Below are 16,397 nucleotides of genomic sequence, written 5' to 3'. Positions count from 1 at the left end.
TGTGGTCATCAGAAAATCTTTAATGTTCCATAAGCCTCCGGCAACTGGGGTTACCCTAAGTTACATCACTCGATAGGTAATGACCTGTCAATTTTCTGTTAAACCTTCCATGCAAGCAGCCTGGCACTGTCGACTCCCAGTGTTGTTGTGGTAAGCTGAGGAGCAAATATGACCTCACAGAGTTTCAAGCAACAAAAACTGTTGGTTTGTATCTTACCATCTTCTCGTCACAAGGCATGTAGTCAAGCGCGTTCGTGTCCGTGAAAAACGTTCGTTTGTATTGGTAGTTTCGGCCGTAGTAGCTGTACTTCTCGTATTTATCGTATTTACACCGCACTTTGCAATTCGTTTTGTTCACCTAAATAAAATATCGAGCACCAGATTTTGTAAATCATATAAGGAGCGCCAAAAAAGTGAATTGTTTTACAAAATGAAATTAAATGACCCTTACAAAATCAAACGTAACGTTCTCCGTATCAGGGAAAACATTCGCACAGAAGGCTTGAAAGGACACTTTCATTCCGGGATAGACACCTTCCAACTTGTGTTCCCTTCCAGCGAACGCCCAGCAGGTTCGCCCTCTAAGCCTGAAATGAACAAAACTATAATTGTTATAACTGCGTCTTTCTCTTAAACAGTTTGAATTTAATCTTTGCATAAAAACTCTATATTGCGAGAAGACAAGAAGGGGGAAGCTTTTCTGCAATTGAAAACACAGGCAAGTGTACACTTCGCATTTCTCGTGAAAACTGCAAAACCAATTCACATTGGCTAGGTTAGTTTAAAATTTATTGGGAATAACATTTGGGAATGGGAATAACATAATACTCTACGTCGAAATAGCTGACCATTGCAAAAAGAACTCGAGGAATTGTCTTCTCTGATGAGTTTATTGCATTTGTACCTGTGTGGTTCCTGTTAATTCTTTATGGTATTCCTACCGATACTTTTTTCCGTTGATGCTCCAGAAATAACAGCAGCAGCCAGTAGAGCAGCATATATTTAGAAAGATTTGACGGGCATAGCAGAAAATTTGTCACATTGCTTTAAGCAAGAAAAAACTTCCAATGAGGAGTGCACATATTGAGGGCGTGGCAGTGATAAATAGGCCTAATGAACCCATCTGACAATTACTAATATTTGTTATAATTGATCTTTTCTGGCCATTGCCCGAAGTTGCCATCATACTGTCACCCATTTAGCACTGAGCTGTTCTAATTGCACTATAAGTAACTTATTATAGCGATTCTCCTGCTCCGCATGCCTAAACAGAATTTTTGAACTATGGACAACGCCATAAATGATGTGGTCAAGCGCTTTCGGTATAACATTTACTTCGTCCGTTTAGTGCTATCGTGCGTGTCGAATAACCCTATTGAAGACTGTGGCATCTTGAGAAAACAAAAACAAAACACAGGTGGCAACCACGTATAGGGCTGACGACCTCTACTAATATTTTTTTTTTGTATTTGAGACCACTAAACTGGGTTACATAAAAAGGGGAGAATTGCAATTTTATTCAAGGTGCTTTTTCCACGAATTTTTCGGGAATTCGCCATGAAAGCCACAATTACTGGATATTTTGTTTGCGTAGTGCGTCTCAAAAAGTAATAAATTAAGCCAATGCACTGAGCGCAGTCAACCCTAAAGCCCTAGCCACTCCCGTTTTGTCGATTGGTGCCAACCACATAGACGACATTATCATCATCACCATCTTACTCCGCGCACTTGGTATCTTTCATGACGCGGATTCTCGCACAATAACGTAAACTCTGGATGTCGCAAACTCACATATTTAGAATGATTCAAGTTCAGAATATTCCACTTTCTGGCGGACTACAGCTCCACGGTCTTTGGTGCGTAAAGCATGAACATGACAGACTTACAGCTGCAATTTCGTCGAGCATGTACAGTAAAGAGTAGAATATTAACGCGCAACATTCTTTCCAGAGTACCCCCCCCCCCCGCCAAGACTACGTAACGACGTGCATTTCCACGAAAATTTCGATTTGACGGAAGCAGAAATAGTTACATTAGCGTAAATGAAGATAATTGGTCAAGCACTATTTTAAAAAACCAAGAAATAGGAAACATGGAAAAGCCAAAGTTTTTTAGAAATTATTCGACAAAATCACAAATATGCATCTTATACATCTCCCCCCCGAACCCAAGAATAAACACAGAAGGGGCGCACAAAAATGTAGAAAATACGAACATAGAGTGAAGAAAAAGGTGAAAAACCAGGCAACACCCTGCACCCCCCTAAAACGCCGATTTGGGGAAGAAACCACCAGTAATCGTTATGATATCGTGAATGGAGATAAAAGGTCGAACACAATTTAAAAAAACCTGAAAGAGAAATAAAAAAAAGTTTACGCAACAATGGTCTGACAAAATCAAAACTATGCGTTTCATACATTTCCCCGCAAAACCCAAGAATAAACAAAAGAAGTTCGCAAAAAACATGAAATACGAATAACTAGTACTGAAAAATAGCGAAAAATTTTCTAACGCCCTGCATTTCTGAAAAAAATCAGGTTTCCGAAAAAGCACCGGTCATCGTGATGACAGCGTAAATAGAGATAATTGGACGAAAAAAAATTAAGAAGCAAGACATAGGCAAAATAGAAAAAGCGCAGTTTTCACAAAAATGACCTCAAAAAATCAAAAATGTGTACCTTGCACATCTCACCCCCCCCCCCCCCCAAATCCAGGAAAAACCAAAAAAAGTCTCAAAAGAACGTTAGAAATACGCATGAAATAGCGTAAATGGACCTACATTGCATTACCCCATGATTCTTGAAAAACATCAATAATTAAAAATGTAAAGGCACTCCCTCGCTATAATAATATATATTTACATCATTGCAGGAAGCGAAGAAAAGAAAACCTTAAAACAATTACCCAATTTAACATCTTTCGCTAATAGTAGCCATATTTGGCATTAAAGAACTCATTCTATTCAAGTGGCATAAGAATGCTAGGCATCCGTAAACAATTCTCTAAATTTCTGTGGATTTTTTCCTCCGCTCTCCTTCACCTATACTGTCTTCTCCTAACATCTCAGGTGGTGGGTGGTGGTAACACGCATTTATGTTATGTACAAGGGATACAAAGACGCCATGCTACGCTTTAGCGAATTTCGGTGTCTAGGGGAGAGGGATTAGGTAATGGGAGTTGGGAAAAAAGTGGGATACATCCTATGGTACATTCAATTGGGTGTGGAATTAAAGGAAATCGTGAAGACCAGAGTCCTCGACGAAGTTTCGTAGAGCGACGAGCAGGCGCCGTTCTTCGCTCTGATTGAAAATGCCTGGATAAAGCCAATCTTTAAGGCTCGGTGCGATTGCCAATCCTACGGTTTTGAAGACTTGTTCGCGACAGTCGGCAAAACGAGGACAGTCCCACAGAATGTGTGCAATGTCATTATTGGCTGAGCACCGCGAACACTCGGGGTCATCTAGGCTGCCGAATCTTGTGGCGCGAAAGTGTGGGGTTCTTGCCGATCCCGTTCTAATCCTGTGAACGATCGTGTGCCATTTCCGGGGCCAATGCTGAGGTATGACTGGACGCTTCACTCCTAGAGACGCTCGTAGTTGCAACTTCCTTTCCAACTTGCGGCGGGTGATTGATAGGGATTGGATACAGATGCTTCAGATTCTGCTGGTAGAGGGAACCCGTGGCTGGCCTAGACTGGATGGCTTTCTTTTCCTGCTGACTGCCTCATTCGCCCTTACTCGGCGTGGAGTCTAACGAATATACTGCGCATTTTCCGCGCGTCACATCAGTAACTCGTGTTCGATACATGCATAAAGCTGCTGATTGACAAAATCAGTGTAAACCAATATCTACATACCTAAACTTTAAAAAGTGGCATTCCCCTGGGTGGGAAACATGGGTGGCGTAAGGAGAATCTACTACCATTTAATCACTTCCACTTTTGTCCCCGATTTGCCTGCTTTCGCTTATACGGTCGACAATTTTGATGAAAATAAGTTCACTGAGCACACGATGCTCTGGCCTCCTATCGCAGACAATATATACAGAGCACCGCACCACCATAAGATGTTTGTAAATACAGCAGCTATCCTAATGGCCATACCGAAAAACTCCTGCGCTCCTCAGCCCTTTCAATACTAGATTTCGACCTCCTTCCCCGTGAAAGGTAGTTAAAGCCGGGGTTTATGATGGCATTTCAAGTAACGTGCCACGTCGCACCAGTCCCAGAATTCCGAACAAGTGTAAATAAACGCGTCTCAAACATAGTTTTTTGAGGGTAGTGCGAACCTGCAAGGGGTGTCTGAAATGTTCTTGGGCGGTAGCGTTCTGGTACACTGTGCTTTCAATAAAACCTGTACGTTGAATTCCCCGCTTATCTGCCTAGTTTGGTGCTACCCGATGAAAACTTTAAGCAGAGCCACTGAACGTAGAAGCCGTCTAGTGTGGAGCAGTGATTTTGCACAGGGGCTGTGGCGGCCTCTCGTGGCTAGTTTCAGTATCAGCATATGATGTTGATACCCAGTTTACTCAAGCGAGGGTGCCGCAGCTCCCCAAAAGGCTCATAAAGAGGCATTGCATTGAGGTTTGATTATTTGGGGCCAGAAAGCGGGAATTTGTTTTTCTCTAATATAACATGTAGTGGCGGCAGCTTCACCCGCTAACAGCGCCACTATCATTATCACCCCTGCATCCCACAACCATCATCAGCGGCGGTGCTTGCCGGGCTGCGTCAGCAGTGCCACGCGCCGCGAGACAAGATCGAACACGACCGAGCGCCTTGGTGGTCGCTTGTCTCTACGCCGCTCCCACTCCAGTTCCGGCCGGGCCTTGCGCACCCCAATAAATGTAGGAGAGCCACATCGCCTCACCGAGTCCACGGCTCCGCTTTCCTACAAGTGGTGACCCGGAGGTTCCGCGTCTGATACCCGGCCAGCGGCACACCGACATGGCGACGTGGAGGGACCCGCCGATACCGGTGTTCGACGCACGCCACCTCAGAGGATGGTTTTTCAAGCTTGAGGCCACCTTCTCGCTGAACTACGTCACCATTCAGCCGCTCAAGCACTCCGTCCCCTTGGAGACGCTTCCCCTCGGGCTCCGCTGCGTCGTCGTCCTCCCACCGCCCAGCGCCACCCCCTACGATGACCTTCGCGCTGCCGTGCTCGCGCACTACGGCCTCACGGACGACCTGTTTCGGCCCGCACCAGAGGAGGTACACGCGCGCTCTCCGCACACACCGCAGCCGCCCATTGTACCCTCTGCGCCATCGCCTTCGTCCGCGGCCACTAGTATCGGCCACCCAGACGCCACATCCAGCGCGGCAGCCGCCCCTACACCGACGCCACCGACGACACTTGTAGCAGACGACGTCACGGAAACCCACCAGTCACAGCCCGCCTCGGCCCCTTCTACCGCCTCATTCGAGGGCTCTGGTGAGCTATTTTCCGGTGTTACCACCCCATGCAAGGGCTCCAGTGAGTGCTCCGTGAGCGTTCCATCCTTCCCAACCTGGTCGCCCGCTACACAACCATTGCACGTCAAGTCCACCACGACAGTAACACAGAGCCCCGCTCCACTCCTACCGCAACATGACTCGGGTGAAGCGACAGCCGCGGCACCCTCCGCGGACACCAACACAGCAGCGACCCTTGCTCTACATGAAACGCACCGCCAGCACCCCGTCAACCGCGACGTGCACGATTTCCAGGAGAAGCCCGACCCACTGAAGACAGACGTCCAACCTCATAAACCACTGATGTCGCCACCAGAGGCGCGCGTTCCCGAAACTCGACGCCGACGTCACCATCGACGCCGTAAGCACCAGTCAAGAAAGCGAGTTTCACCACTGGCACTTCTTCGGCGCACATCGACGAGGCGTCAGTGCCCTTTTGCCAAACAACTTCTTGCATGCCAGCTACCACCAGCGTTGCGGGCTCATATTCGTCGGCGTTCCGGGATGTGGGTGACTCGCTGTAGCCGCTGTCACCCTGGGCGTCGTACTGCAGTTGCACTTAGACCATGCGCAACGATGTCGCACCAGACACCGTGCTCAAACCGTCACCTCCGAGAGTACAAGCCTCCTCGTACTGGCACACGAACACCAGTGTACACGCGTCACAAGAGGCTTGTCGTGGAACGCCCATTCTACCGGCCCCGTCAAGTTTGCATTGTGGCCGCGGTTCGTGCCTCTTTTACTTCTGGACTACTACACCGTACACCAGTTCGTCCCACTTTGCACTCCCAGCCAAGGCCACCTGAGGCCAATCAACGCTCCGGAGGCCCACAACGGACTGACCAGGACTGCTTTTATAAGTTACGCACGATTTGACCTGGACTGTCTAAGGACCTACCATGGACATGCTTAGTGAATTATCTGTACATAGCTCGTTCTCCTCTTTCTGTCTTAACGCGCCCTGCGCTAGGGGGGGAGCCCTGTAGTGGCGGCAGCTTCACCCGCTAACAACGCCACTATCATCATCACCCCTGCATCCCACAATCGTCATCAGCGGCGGTGCTTGCCGGGCTGCGTCAGCAGTGCCACGCGCTGCGAGACAAGATCGAACAAGACCGAGCGCCTGGGCGGTTCGCTTGTCTCTACGCCGCTCCCACTCCAGTTCCGGCCGGGCCTTGCGCTCCCCAATAAATGTAGGAGAGCCACATCGCCTCACCGAGTCCACGGCTCCGCTTTCCTACAAACATAATCATTTATTATTTCCGGGCTAGCAACGGCAGTTTCTGTGGCAACGGCGCACCGAAAACATCCCCCCCCCCCAATTACTTTGCATTTGCACGACACGTGCCTCCGTGGCGCAATGTGATTGGCGTCCGCTTCGTAACTCGAAGGGCCCAGGTTCGACCCCGACAAGGGGAAGCTTCGGTGAACTTTTTAAAGCCTCTGTTTCAGTGCGAGCGCGTCACTACGATGGCTAGATACCGTGTCCCCGGACAATCTACCATGACAACCCGGGCCCTAATATGCTCCGCACGTAAACTTCTCGCCTCACACGCTGATGCACTGGGCTCCTCCGCTATCTATTGCACTGTTCTGGTGATGTAACGTGTGATGGGCTCCTCTAAGAAATACCTAGATACCATAAGCGTGAGTTGTGTGCTGCTTGTGGGGTTAAATTTTTCGTTTTCTATGCACCCACAATGTCGCAAATAAAACCCTATTTTTACTTTTCCTAAACTTTTAACACCAAACAAGATTTTTGTGGATCACAGCAGCAGAAATAATGTACTCTTAACGCCCCCACCCCCCCTAAGGTAAGCTTTAAACGGGTTACACTTAGACTGCTCACCTTATAACATACTGGATCTGTTGCAAGCTGCATTTTGAAAAGTGGTGATAGCTCGGTCCTACGTTCTTGTAGCTCATGATGTTTCCAACATCCCAGGGGCAACTTTTGGCACTAGGATGCCCCGGGGTGTTTGGGTCAGAGTCGGATCCATCATGCGTTGCTCCTAGTCTTTACCCAGAAATAAAAAAAAAGCATGTTCAGGTTTCAGGTTTCATGTTTCAGGTTTTATTGAAAAATATTTGCATACAGGACAAGAACAATGGCAATTATTATTACAGAAGGAGGTCCCAGAGTTTACATTGTCGAGGGGACCTCCTGTGCTGAGTACAAAACAAAGGCACACAAAGGCAGGTAGAGCGTTACAGAGATCAGTGAAGCGATATTTGGCAAAGAACAAAAAAACATTAATAGAACATAATTAAACAGATATATTCAAAGAACGGGTTAGATGTAATAAATTAAGGTAATGGTCACTGATTACCGGCAAACTGTTGACCACAAGTGATTTTTTAAGCAGTTATAAAATAGGCGTTCACAGTTGCTGAATTTGATGTCTGTGGGCAATGAATTCCAAAAAATTATTCCTGAAATGAGGACTGTTTGTTACCCATAATTAGTGCGCACTTTTGGTAGTAGCAGATTGTTTTGTTCCGCGAATCTGGTAATATTGCGGTTTAGTAATTGTGGGGCAGAAATATTATTAACGGCAGTACCTTTATTTCGAATTCGTTACTTTTTTACTTTTGTTACTTTTTTTACCGCAGGAACCAAGTTATATCTTAAAAAAGAAATATTTTTTTTTTCATTTCCTGTTACTGGTGATGTTTCACTACAAGTAAAAAATTAAACTAACCAGTAATTGTGTCGCAAGAGTTGCTCTTGAAACAAAACTGACTTCATAGAATATCAAAAAGGTACGAACATTTCTTTTGCTGCTTTATATGGTAAAACATGTTCGCACGCCTATATGGCGGGGGGTACATTTTTGGTGAAAACAAGGAGCTCAAGCGCCTATTTTGTGCAGCGTGCACAGCATGTGATACTGACCTGTCCCAATTGATAATGCTGGCTTATTTGGCTACCGCACATTCAGCAGCCAGTAACAATCATGTTATGAGAAAATGAATTAGATGTCAGGAAAAGTATTCCATGCACATGATATATTCAACTCAACCAGAAATTTTGAACTGTTTGTTTAAAATGCTAAATCAAGTACAAATAGTAATAAAAGAACCACTCAATCTACATTAGAAAGTTGCACTGCTTGTGTGTCACAGTTTCGTTACGTTCTAAACGTAGCTTCTTACGTGTGACCAATCTCGTGCGTGAATGTTTGCAGTCCTGTATAGAGCCCACCAGTGTCTTCACCAAGGGCTACGTAATGGTTGGTACATATACCGGCCAGGTATCCAATACCTGGAAAGAAGTTCAGCCTTGTATACAAGAGTAGGCACTGTTATATGACCAAGATATATTTGTTAAAAAATGTTTAAAAAGGGTTACAAGGTTAAAACAGCACATTTTTTTTAATTACCATTTTAACTTCCGACATAGAATAACAACGAGGAAGTACCTTCAACGCCCAAGGCAGCAAATATATAGGTGCGATAATTGTTCCTGCACTGACATCATAACCCAACCCAACATTAAACGTTGCTACATGTTCACCCACCTCGACAAGAAGGCCGCTTACTGGGGGAACCAACATTGACTCGAAACTGCCTGACAGGCGCTCAGAATAACAGCGTCTGTGTAAACTTGAATTGTTCCTAATCTTGTCGTGTCCTTTTCTGGTGGTAGCGTTGCTCAGGGGACCCTTTCAAAATACCACACTGCAAGTCACAGCCATTCCTTCGGTGCCCTCGTGGTGGCCGTCTTCATTATTTGTGTCTTAGTTGCGGAGATTCGATTTACCTGATTTGCTTCTTGGTTATTAGTGCCACGGACAGGGTTCCGGATATTGTTGTTTTTTTTCGTTTATTGAATAGCCTGAAGGCTAAGTAGACAATAAGCGAGTCCAATCTATATCCAGGAAACTAGGTTGGCCTCGCGGTTATATTCCATCAAGGACTGGTAGGCAGGACAATGGAGCGGATAATGGTAATGCGTGTCTTGCTGGAAATTTTGGCCTGCTGCCAGCAAACATTTCTTTCGAATGTCCTTAGTTCCAGGGCATGTCCACGTTAGGTGGTGAAGGTCTGCCGGAACCGTTTCATCGAAGAAGGTTTGACATTCCACATGCCCTTGGTAATTCCCTTTCCATCTACTCGTGGGGGAAGGAGTGAGAGCCACGCCTAGTCGGATCCTTTGTAGTACAACCTCCTCCATCCTGGTAAGGTTGAGGGGAAGGAGAACCGAACATGGAGGTATGAGAGCACGCTTTCGGCGTCGAAGATCCTCCTTTGCTGCCATTCGTGTGGCCCATAGGTCACTTGGGAGCTGGGCGGGGGATGATGGGCCAGGCAGTTGTGACAGGAAGCCAGCCAGTTCATTTCCTACAATACTGTTGTGATCTGGAATCCACGACACAGTCACCTTTTATGGCATTTTGCTGTGGATCTGGTGGATACGTTGGTGGATGATGAGGGTCCCCGCAACTTGTTTCAGATATTGGATCACTTGCGTACAGTCGGTATGAAATTGATGGTTGTCAACGCTTCATTGGATGCGGAAAGTTTTTCCAATGAAGAGTTCGCCTTCTTCGGGGAAAGCTCTTCTTCTCGATGGAAATAAGCTGCTGCAGGATATGCGTTTGGTCAAAGATGGTTTGTAAAAACAAAGTAAACAACAACTCGGGTCTTGTGTTAGCCACAAAAAAGCGGCCAGTTATAATGGCTTTTCAAACCAGGCACCGTTCTCTAATTGATGCACCAACATGAGGAGACGAAATTTCGCTCGAAAAACCTTGTGGGCACAGTTGAATAAAAATAATAAGTTCCGTGCTATAAAATGCAGTATTTCAAAGCTATTTCTGTTCTGCAAAACCAGCGAAAAGGCACAGTTCCGAAAACAAAAGTTCGACTCTTAACAAAATTTACGTTAGCCCTAATAGCCTTACGTTTCAGTCATAAAAATTGCCGTTACCTGGCTGAGCAAAACAAAAGCGTGAAGAAATAGTGTACTTCAATATTGTTCCGCAAGACAAATTTCCAGAGTAAGACACACTACGCAAAATTAAATACTAAAAGAAGTGATGTAGAGGTGACAATTTAAGCCGGGAGACTTCCAGTTGCTAGTTATTCTGGACAATAAAAGCTTATGGAAAGAAAAGTTTTGAGGAGTTAAGAGTCTTTTTTCTGCGTCAATAAGTTTACTTATTTCTTTATTTCTTTATTTATTATTTTTTATTTATTTATATATTTATTTATTTATTTATTCATTCATTCATTCATTCATTCATTCCCAATACCCATTAAGGCCCCCGTGAAGGGGTATTACATAGGGGAATTACATAGCACACGTACTTTAATTACGAAATAAAATGAAGGGTAAAAAAAGAAACAGGAGTGTTCAAACTGTAAACGGAAGTAAATACACACTGTATGCTTAAAAAATATGATAACGCAAAATTCAATACATGATGAAAAAAAAGACAGGAATGTCATACAAAAGGTTCACATTCAAACACGACACTATGTACAACCTATCAGCGCAACAACAAAAAAAGAAAATAAAAAGCAAAAACAAAAATCTTCAGTGCACGTTTTGAAAGCCGGAGAAGAAACACTCAAAACGAGAGAAAAGTGTTAGGTTAGTTTTTCAATTAGTTCTTGAAATTTCGTGTTGTCTTTTTGAGAGCTGATATGAGATTGTAATTATTCCATTCGTCTATGGTACGTGGATTGAAAGACAGCAAAATCAGATGAGCGGCAATTTATGCAACTTTCAAGGAGTTGTCGCGGCGAGGGAAAATGATGGTACGTGTGTCAAAGGAAACATCGAGAAGTGACGTGTGGTGATAAGGCTTATGAAAGAGTGATAGGCTGGAATGTTGGTGGCGATGTGCTAGGTTAGCTAGTACGGCGCGACGTTTTAGTGCTGTGACGCTAGAATGAGGTGAGTAGTCTGAATATATGAAGCGATCAGCACGGTTTTGCAGAGATTCAATACCAGTTATGGTGTATGCCTGATGGGGATCCCAAATGGCTGATGCATATTAAAATATTCAATTTTAGGACTTATAAGTGTAGTAAAGGCACGTTTGCGAATGTCAGAAGGAACATGTTTAAAGTCAAACTTTAAAAAACTGAAAGAGCGATGAGCGGAAGCCAGGGTGTGTTTTATGTGATAATGCCATGACGGGTCAGGTTGTAGGTGAACTACCAGATATTGATAAATGAAGACGAGGTCAATGGTACTATTATTGAGCCCGCAGGAGGTAGGGAAGCGGTAGGCGCCATTAGTGAAGGACATATACGTAGTTTTAGAATGGTTCAGGGTCATTATCCAAGATGAGCACCATGGATTGATAGCGTTAAGATCAGTTTGCAAAGCTGTACGGTCATTATCACAAAAGATTCTTCGGTAAATCTCACAGTCATCAGAAAAAAGTCTTACTCGGGAAGAAGCACAGGATGGCAAGTCATTATATAGATTAAAAACAGCAGTGGTACTAGTACAGCGCCCTGGGGGGCGCCGGAAGTAACTGGTTTGAAAAAAATAGGTACAAGTGTTAGCAGACGTGAACTGCAGGCGTGATGAAAGAAAATATTTTACCCATGATAAAATATTCGAGTGAATGCTAAGCCGAGAAAGAATTGTGAGGAGCCTGTAATGAAGAACACGGTCGAAAGCTTTTGAAAACTCGAGAGAACTCGAGCGTCGAGAGATGGATGAATGTCATGAATGAAACCAGCAAACAGTGTATCACAAGAATATCCTCGGCGAAATCCGTGCTGGTATGTGTGTATAATGTTATGATCCTCCAGATAGTTGATAATTTGTGTATGTATTATATGTTCACAGAGTTTACAACTGTTACTGGTCAACGAAATTGAATGATAGTTTAGGGGTGAAAAGAGTTCTCCAGATTCGAAGATTGGAATTACTTTTGGAATTCGCCAGTCACGGAGGGTGCAACCTGGTGATAATGAGTAGGAAAGCAGAGCACACAGTATGGGAGAAATACTAGTTGATAAATATTTGAGTATTTTGTTATTGAAGCCTGCATGATCAGAAGCAGTAGATATTTTGAGTCGATTGAGCAATAAAAGTATTCCCGCTTCACCAATTATCATTTCTGCCATGCTGACATCCGGAATGAAGTTAACTTTACAGCAATATTTGATGTCTTCACACGTGCTTACTGTTATGAATGCGTCGTTTAAAGCCGGTGCGCACTTAGACATGGGAATGGCGACATTATTCCTGTCAGTAAGGACGATGTCAGGATGGCTAACAGGATTGATAACACGCCAAACTATCTGGGAGTTATTTCTTAACATAGATGATAAGCCATGCTTGTAAAATTGCCGGCGAGTTGATGGAAGTAGTGACTGGTATTCTTTATCGCATCTTTTGTAACGCAGCCAGCTATCAGAACAGGGGTCCTTTTTATTCGCGCGGTGATAAAGGCGTTTTTTTTTGTTATTGAGGCGTCGAAGCCGCTGGTTATACCAAGAAGTGGTGTTTTCAGTTTTAATGGTGATGGTTGGAATGAACCTGTTGATTAAATTAGTAAGTGTGCTTTTAAAAATGACACAATTATCTGCAACTGAACGTGATCTGTGTTCTTCAAAGAAATTATCCGTGAATTACAGCACTTCATCGTTAATGCTTCTGTACGCAGCCCTATGATAGCATCCTATTTGTTTTGATAGAAGAAATATTAGGAATACCAGTAAAGATGTTGTGGTCCGATATCCCATAGAGATGCGTGATGTCAGAAAAAATATTAGGATCGTTGGTGAAAACGAAGTCGAGAATGTTAGCCGATGTGGATCAGCAGCGTGTTGGATTATAATTAGCTGAACTAGTGAAACTCGAGACAGGACTGAACAAAGGGATGCCCTTTGTACCCAGCGGCAACAAATATTGCCATTATATAAAGTGGCGCTAAAAATCCCGTGTTAGCAGCCTAACTTTGAAATTAAATTTTTGAATTTCGCGCTATATTGAAGTTTCAAAATATGCTAACTAGATGGCGCTACCTGTAGTGACAACTCGACCCTCAAAATGCCCGTCACGGTGTGTGCCTCGGCGTTACATCGATATCTCACTATTTATCTGCTATTTCATCCATTATAGTACTTCTTGTGTAATAGAGGAATTCACAAGGAATATTTTGATGTCCATTGCTCAAGGAAAAACCGAATAGAAGTACTTATTTTTACCCCCGGCTGTGTTGCGTACACATATCTTGCCGTCAGGAATACGAGGCTCCTGAATTTCACGAATAGGTCTGTGGGGCTGCTTTCCGGTCGCGTCGTTTTATAAAAGGCCACAGTTTGCCATAATGATTTTGGTTTCTAATGCAACACAATATCTCTCTGCAGGCGTGGATTAACGGCACCAAATCCAGGGAATTTTGTTAGACTGGCCAAGTGAGAGCGAATGCTCCGATTTGGAAAGCTCCGATGATGACCAGGCGGAAAGGACAGCAAGTCAACATTGTAGTTGGACAGATTCGTCTAGCTTGCCAGACACCGATGGCCTCGATGTAGAAGAGTCCACTACTGTGAAGAACAAGATAAAAAAGACCAGGCATGGGGCAAAAAGGACCTTGACATCAACGAAGGCTTTCTTACTAGCATTCTAAGTCCAAACGTCTCTTCGACAGAAGCTAAAACGCCTTTGAGTATGTTGTTTAAGCTGGTCGATGAGAATTTGATCGAACATCTGACGTTAGAAACAAACCGATTCCGGGTCCAGAGCAACCGGACGAGAGTAAAACCTTTGACGTTCGAAGAAATCAGGACATTTCTTGGCATGGTCCTGTACATGTCTTTAGTGTCCATGCCATTCCGGTGCATGTACTGGTCCCGGTTATTGCGCTAATCCCACATTGCGGACTGCATGCCAAGAAATCGCTTTGACGAAGTGATCTCACTTTTCCACGCGTGCAACAACGACAACGAGAAGAACAAGGAACAAAATGGCTACGACAAGCTCTACAAGGTCCGTCCGCTGCTAAGCCGGCTGAATTATAAGTTCCACGAGGGTGATGCAGAAATACAAGATTGCCTTGCCGTGGATGAAGTGATAATACCATTCAAAGGCCGGCACAGCCTCAATGTGTACATAAAGAAAAAGTCTAGAAAGTGGGGCTACAAAGTGTGGACACTGGCTGGAAGATCCGGTTATGTGTACAAAATTCAGCTTTACGGGGAAAACTTAGTCATTTACCCAAAAGATTTGTCAAACGACATCGAAGAAAGTTGAAAAATGGTTGTGCGACTCTCCGAGGGCTGTGAAAGGAAAGAAATCTTTTGTGACAACTTCTTCGCTACAGCAGATCTTCTAGTGGAAATGAAGCGTCGTGGATTAGGATGCACAGCAACCATGGGAAACGCCAGTATTGGACGCTGCCCCCTAAAAACCGAAAAATGCATGAAGGGGGAAGGCCGTGGATCCTTTGACTTCCGATTAGAAAAGGACCGTGGCATTTTAATTTGTCAGTGTCATGACAACCGCAGCGTCATGATTGGATCGAATACCCATAGTGTAGGTCCTGTGGGAGTTTGCCGGCTATACGACAAAAAAAACAAAAACATCGCCGAAGTTTCGCGACCGAGCTTGGTAAGAGTATACAACTAAAGCATGGGTGGTGTCGACACAGCGGACCAGCTGCTGTCTTTCTACCGCAATGAGTTGAAGACGAAGAAGTGGTACAAAGGGATCATTTTTCACTTGCTGGACCTTGCTGTTGTGAACAGCTGGTTGTTGTACCGCGCCGTGCAGGATTCGGAAATTCAGCTCGCCGAATTCAAGCTTCGTCAGGTATGATGGGGTAAATCATCTGCCTGTCGAAGCACCGCAGAAAAGTTCCCCAAGGTGTACGTGTGCGCCGAAGAAGACGGCCCAGAAAACTGCTTTGAAAAGTTCCACACTGAGTGACTCCGTGTTCCTAGCGTACACATATGTGTACGTTCATTTTCTTCAATAAATAAGGTTTGTTGAAGGACATATTTTTGTGTGTTATTTGGCACATTTTAATGAAGAGTCAGCCATTAATATTTTGCTCTTGCGCCTACGAACAGCATGGGATGCAAAGGATTATACGCTTCGGTTTGGCCATCCGTAACTGATTCAGTGGACCAGGTAATGCTGGGAAAGTTAAAATCGCCAAGAATTAACAATAAAGAATTCGGAAAACGGGAGCTGATTAAGGTCAGCACGCAAGTAAATTCGCTTGAAAAATCAGTATTTGCATCGAGATGCCGGTGAAAAATGCCAACAATTATGTCACGCACACCACACTTTAGGGAAACCCATACACATTCCAAAAAAGAGCTACCATGCACAGGTACGGCAAGCACGTCATTTTTTATTGCTACATGAACGCCACCTTCCTTTCTGTGTTTTGTATCAGAGCGGAAGAACCTATAGTCAAATAAAATGAGACAAATACTGCTATCGGGAACGTCATCATTTAACCACGTTTCACTTAGCGCCATAACTGATGGAATGCAAGAATCGACCAGGGAAGAGCACGGAATGCTTTTTGACTGAACACTTCTGATATTTGTGTACAAGAAGACATGCCATTAGAACTGACCTTTTTTGGTGATGGACAGCAATTTTTTGTTTAACGGGAAGTGAGAGGGGCAGGTGCCCCTGCATTTGCAACAGTGTCCCACACGTACACGTCGTTGTTTATGCATAGCCTGCAAAAACGTGCTTCACGCGTTCACCATTCTTTTTATTGGATTTAGAGAATGGCAATAGCTTTCGCCGTTCGTCCCAAACTGGCTTGGAAAAGTCACGTGACAAGCCGTATCACGTATTTTTTAGCCTGCTGCCACGACTCATTATCGCGTCTACCTCTTCACCGTCGAAGAATTTGGCAATAATGGGCCGTGTTTTATCTGGCAAAAAACGCCCCAGGCGATCTGTTTCTGCGATGGAAGTGATTGTAATGTAAGCTGGTTTTGGCAA

At 44.5% G+C, this 16,397-nt stretch overlaps 1 protein-coding gene across 1 annotated transcript in view; it reads right to left on the bottom strand.

The window, feature by feature from the left end:
- Positions 1-98: 98 nt before the first annotated feature.
- Positions 99-16,397, bottom strand: part of LOC144143044 (A disintegrin and metalloproteinase with thrombospondin motifs like) — a 52,625-nt gene continuing 36,326 nt past the window's right edge. The window contains exons 9-13 of the mRNA XM_077674865.1: positions 8,609-8,717; positions 7,302-7,469; positions 452-587; positions 218-358; positions 99-155 (exon numbers count right to left, since the gene is read on the bottom strand). Coding sequence (XP_077530991.1) covers positions 99-155; positions 218-358; positions 452-587; positions 7,302-7,469; positions 8,609-8,717 — 611 coding nt within the window. The remainder of the gene's footprint in view (positions 156-217; positions 359-451; positions 588-7,301; positions 7,470-8,608; positions 8,718-16,397) is intronic.

This window comes from Haemaphysalis longicornis, unplaced genomic scaffold (assembly GCF_048455015.1).
Source record: "Haemaphysalis longicornis isolate Haplotype H1 unplaced genomic scaffold, Haemaphysalis longicornis Haplotype H1 scaffold_6, whole genome shotgun sequence".
NCBI lineage: Eukaryota > Metazoa > Arthropoda > Arachnida > Ixodida > Ixodidae > Haemaphysalis > Haemaphysalis longicornis.
The sequence above is the reverse complement of the archived record's forward strand: the minus strand, read 5'-3'. Positions and strand labels throughout refer to the sequence as shown.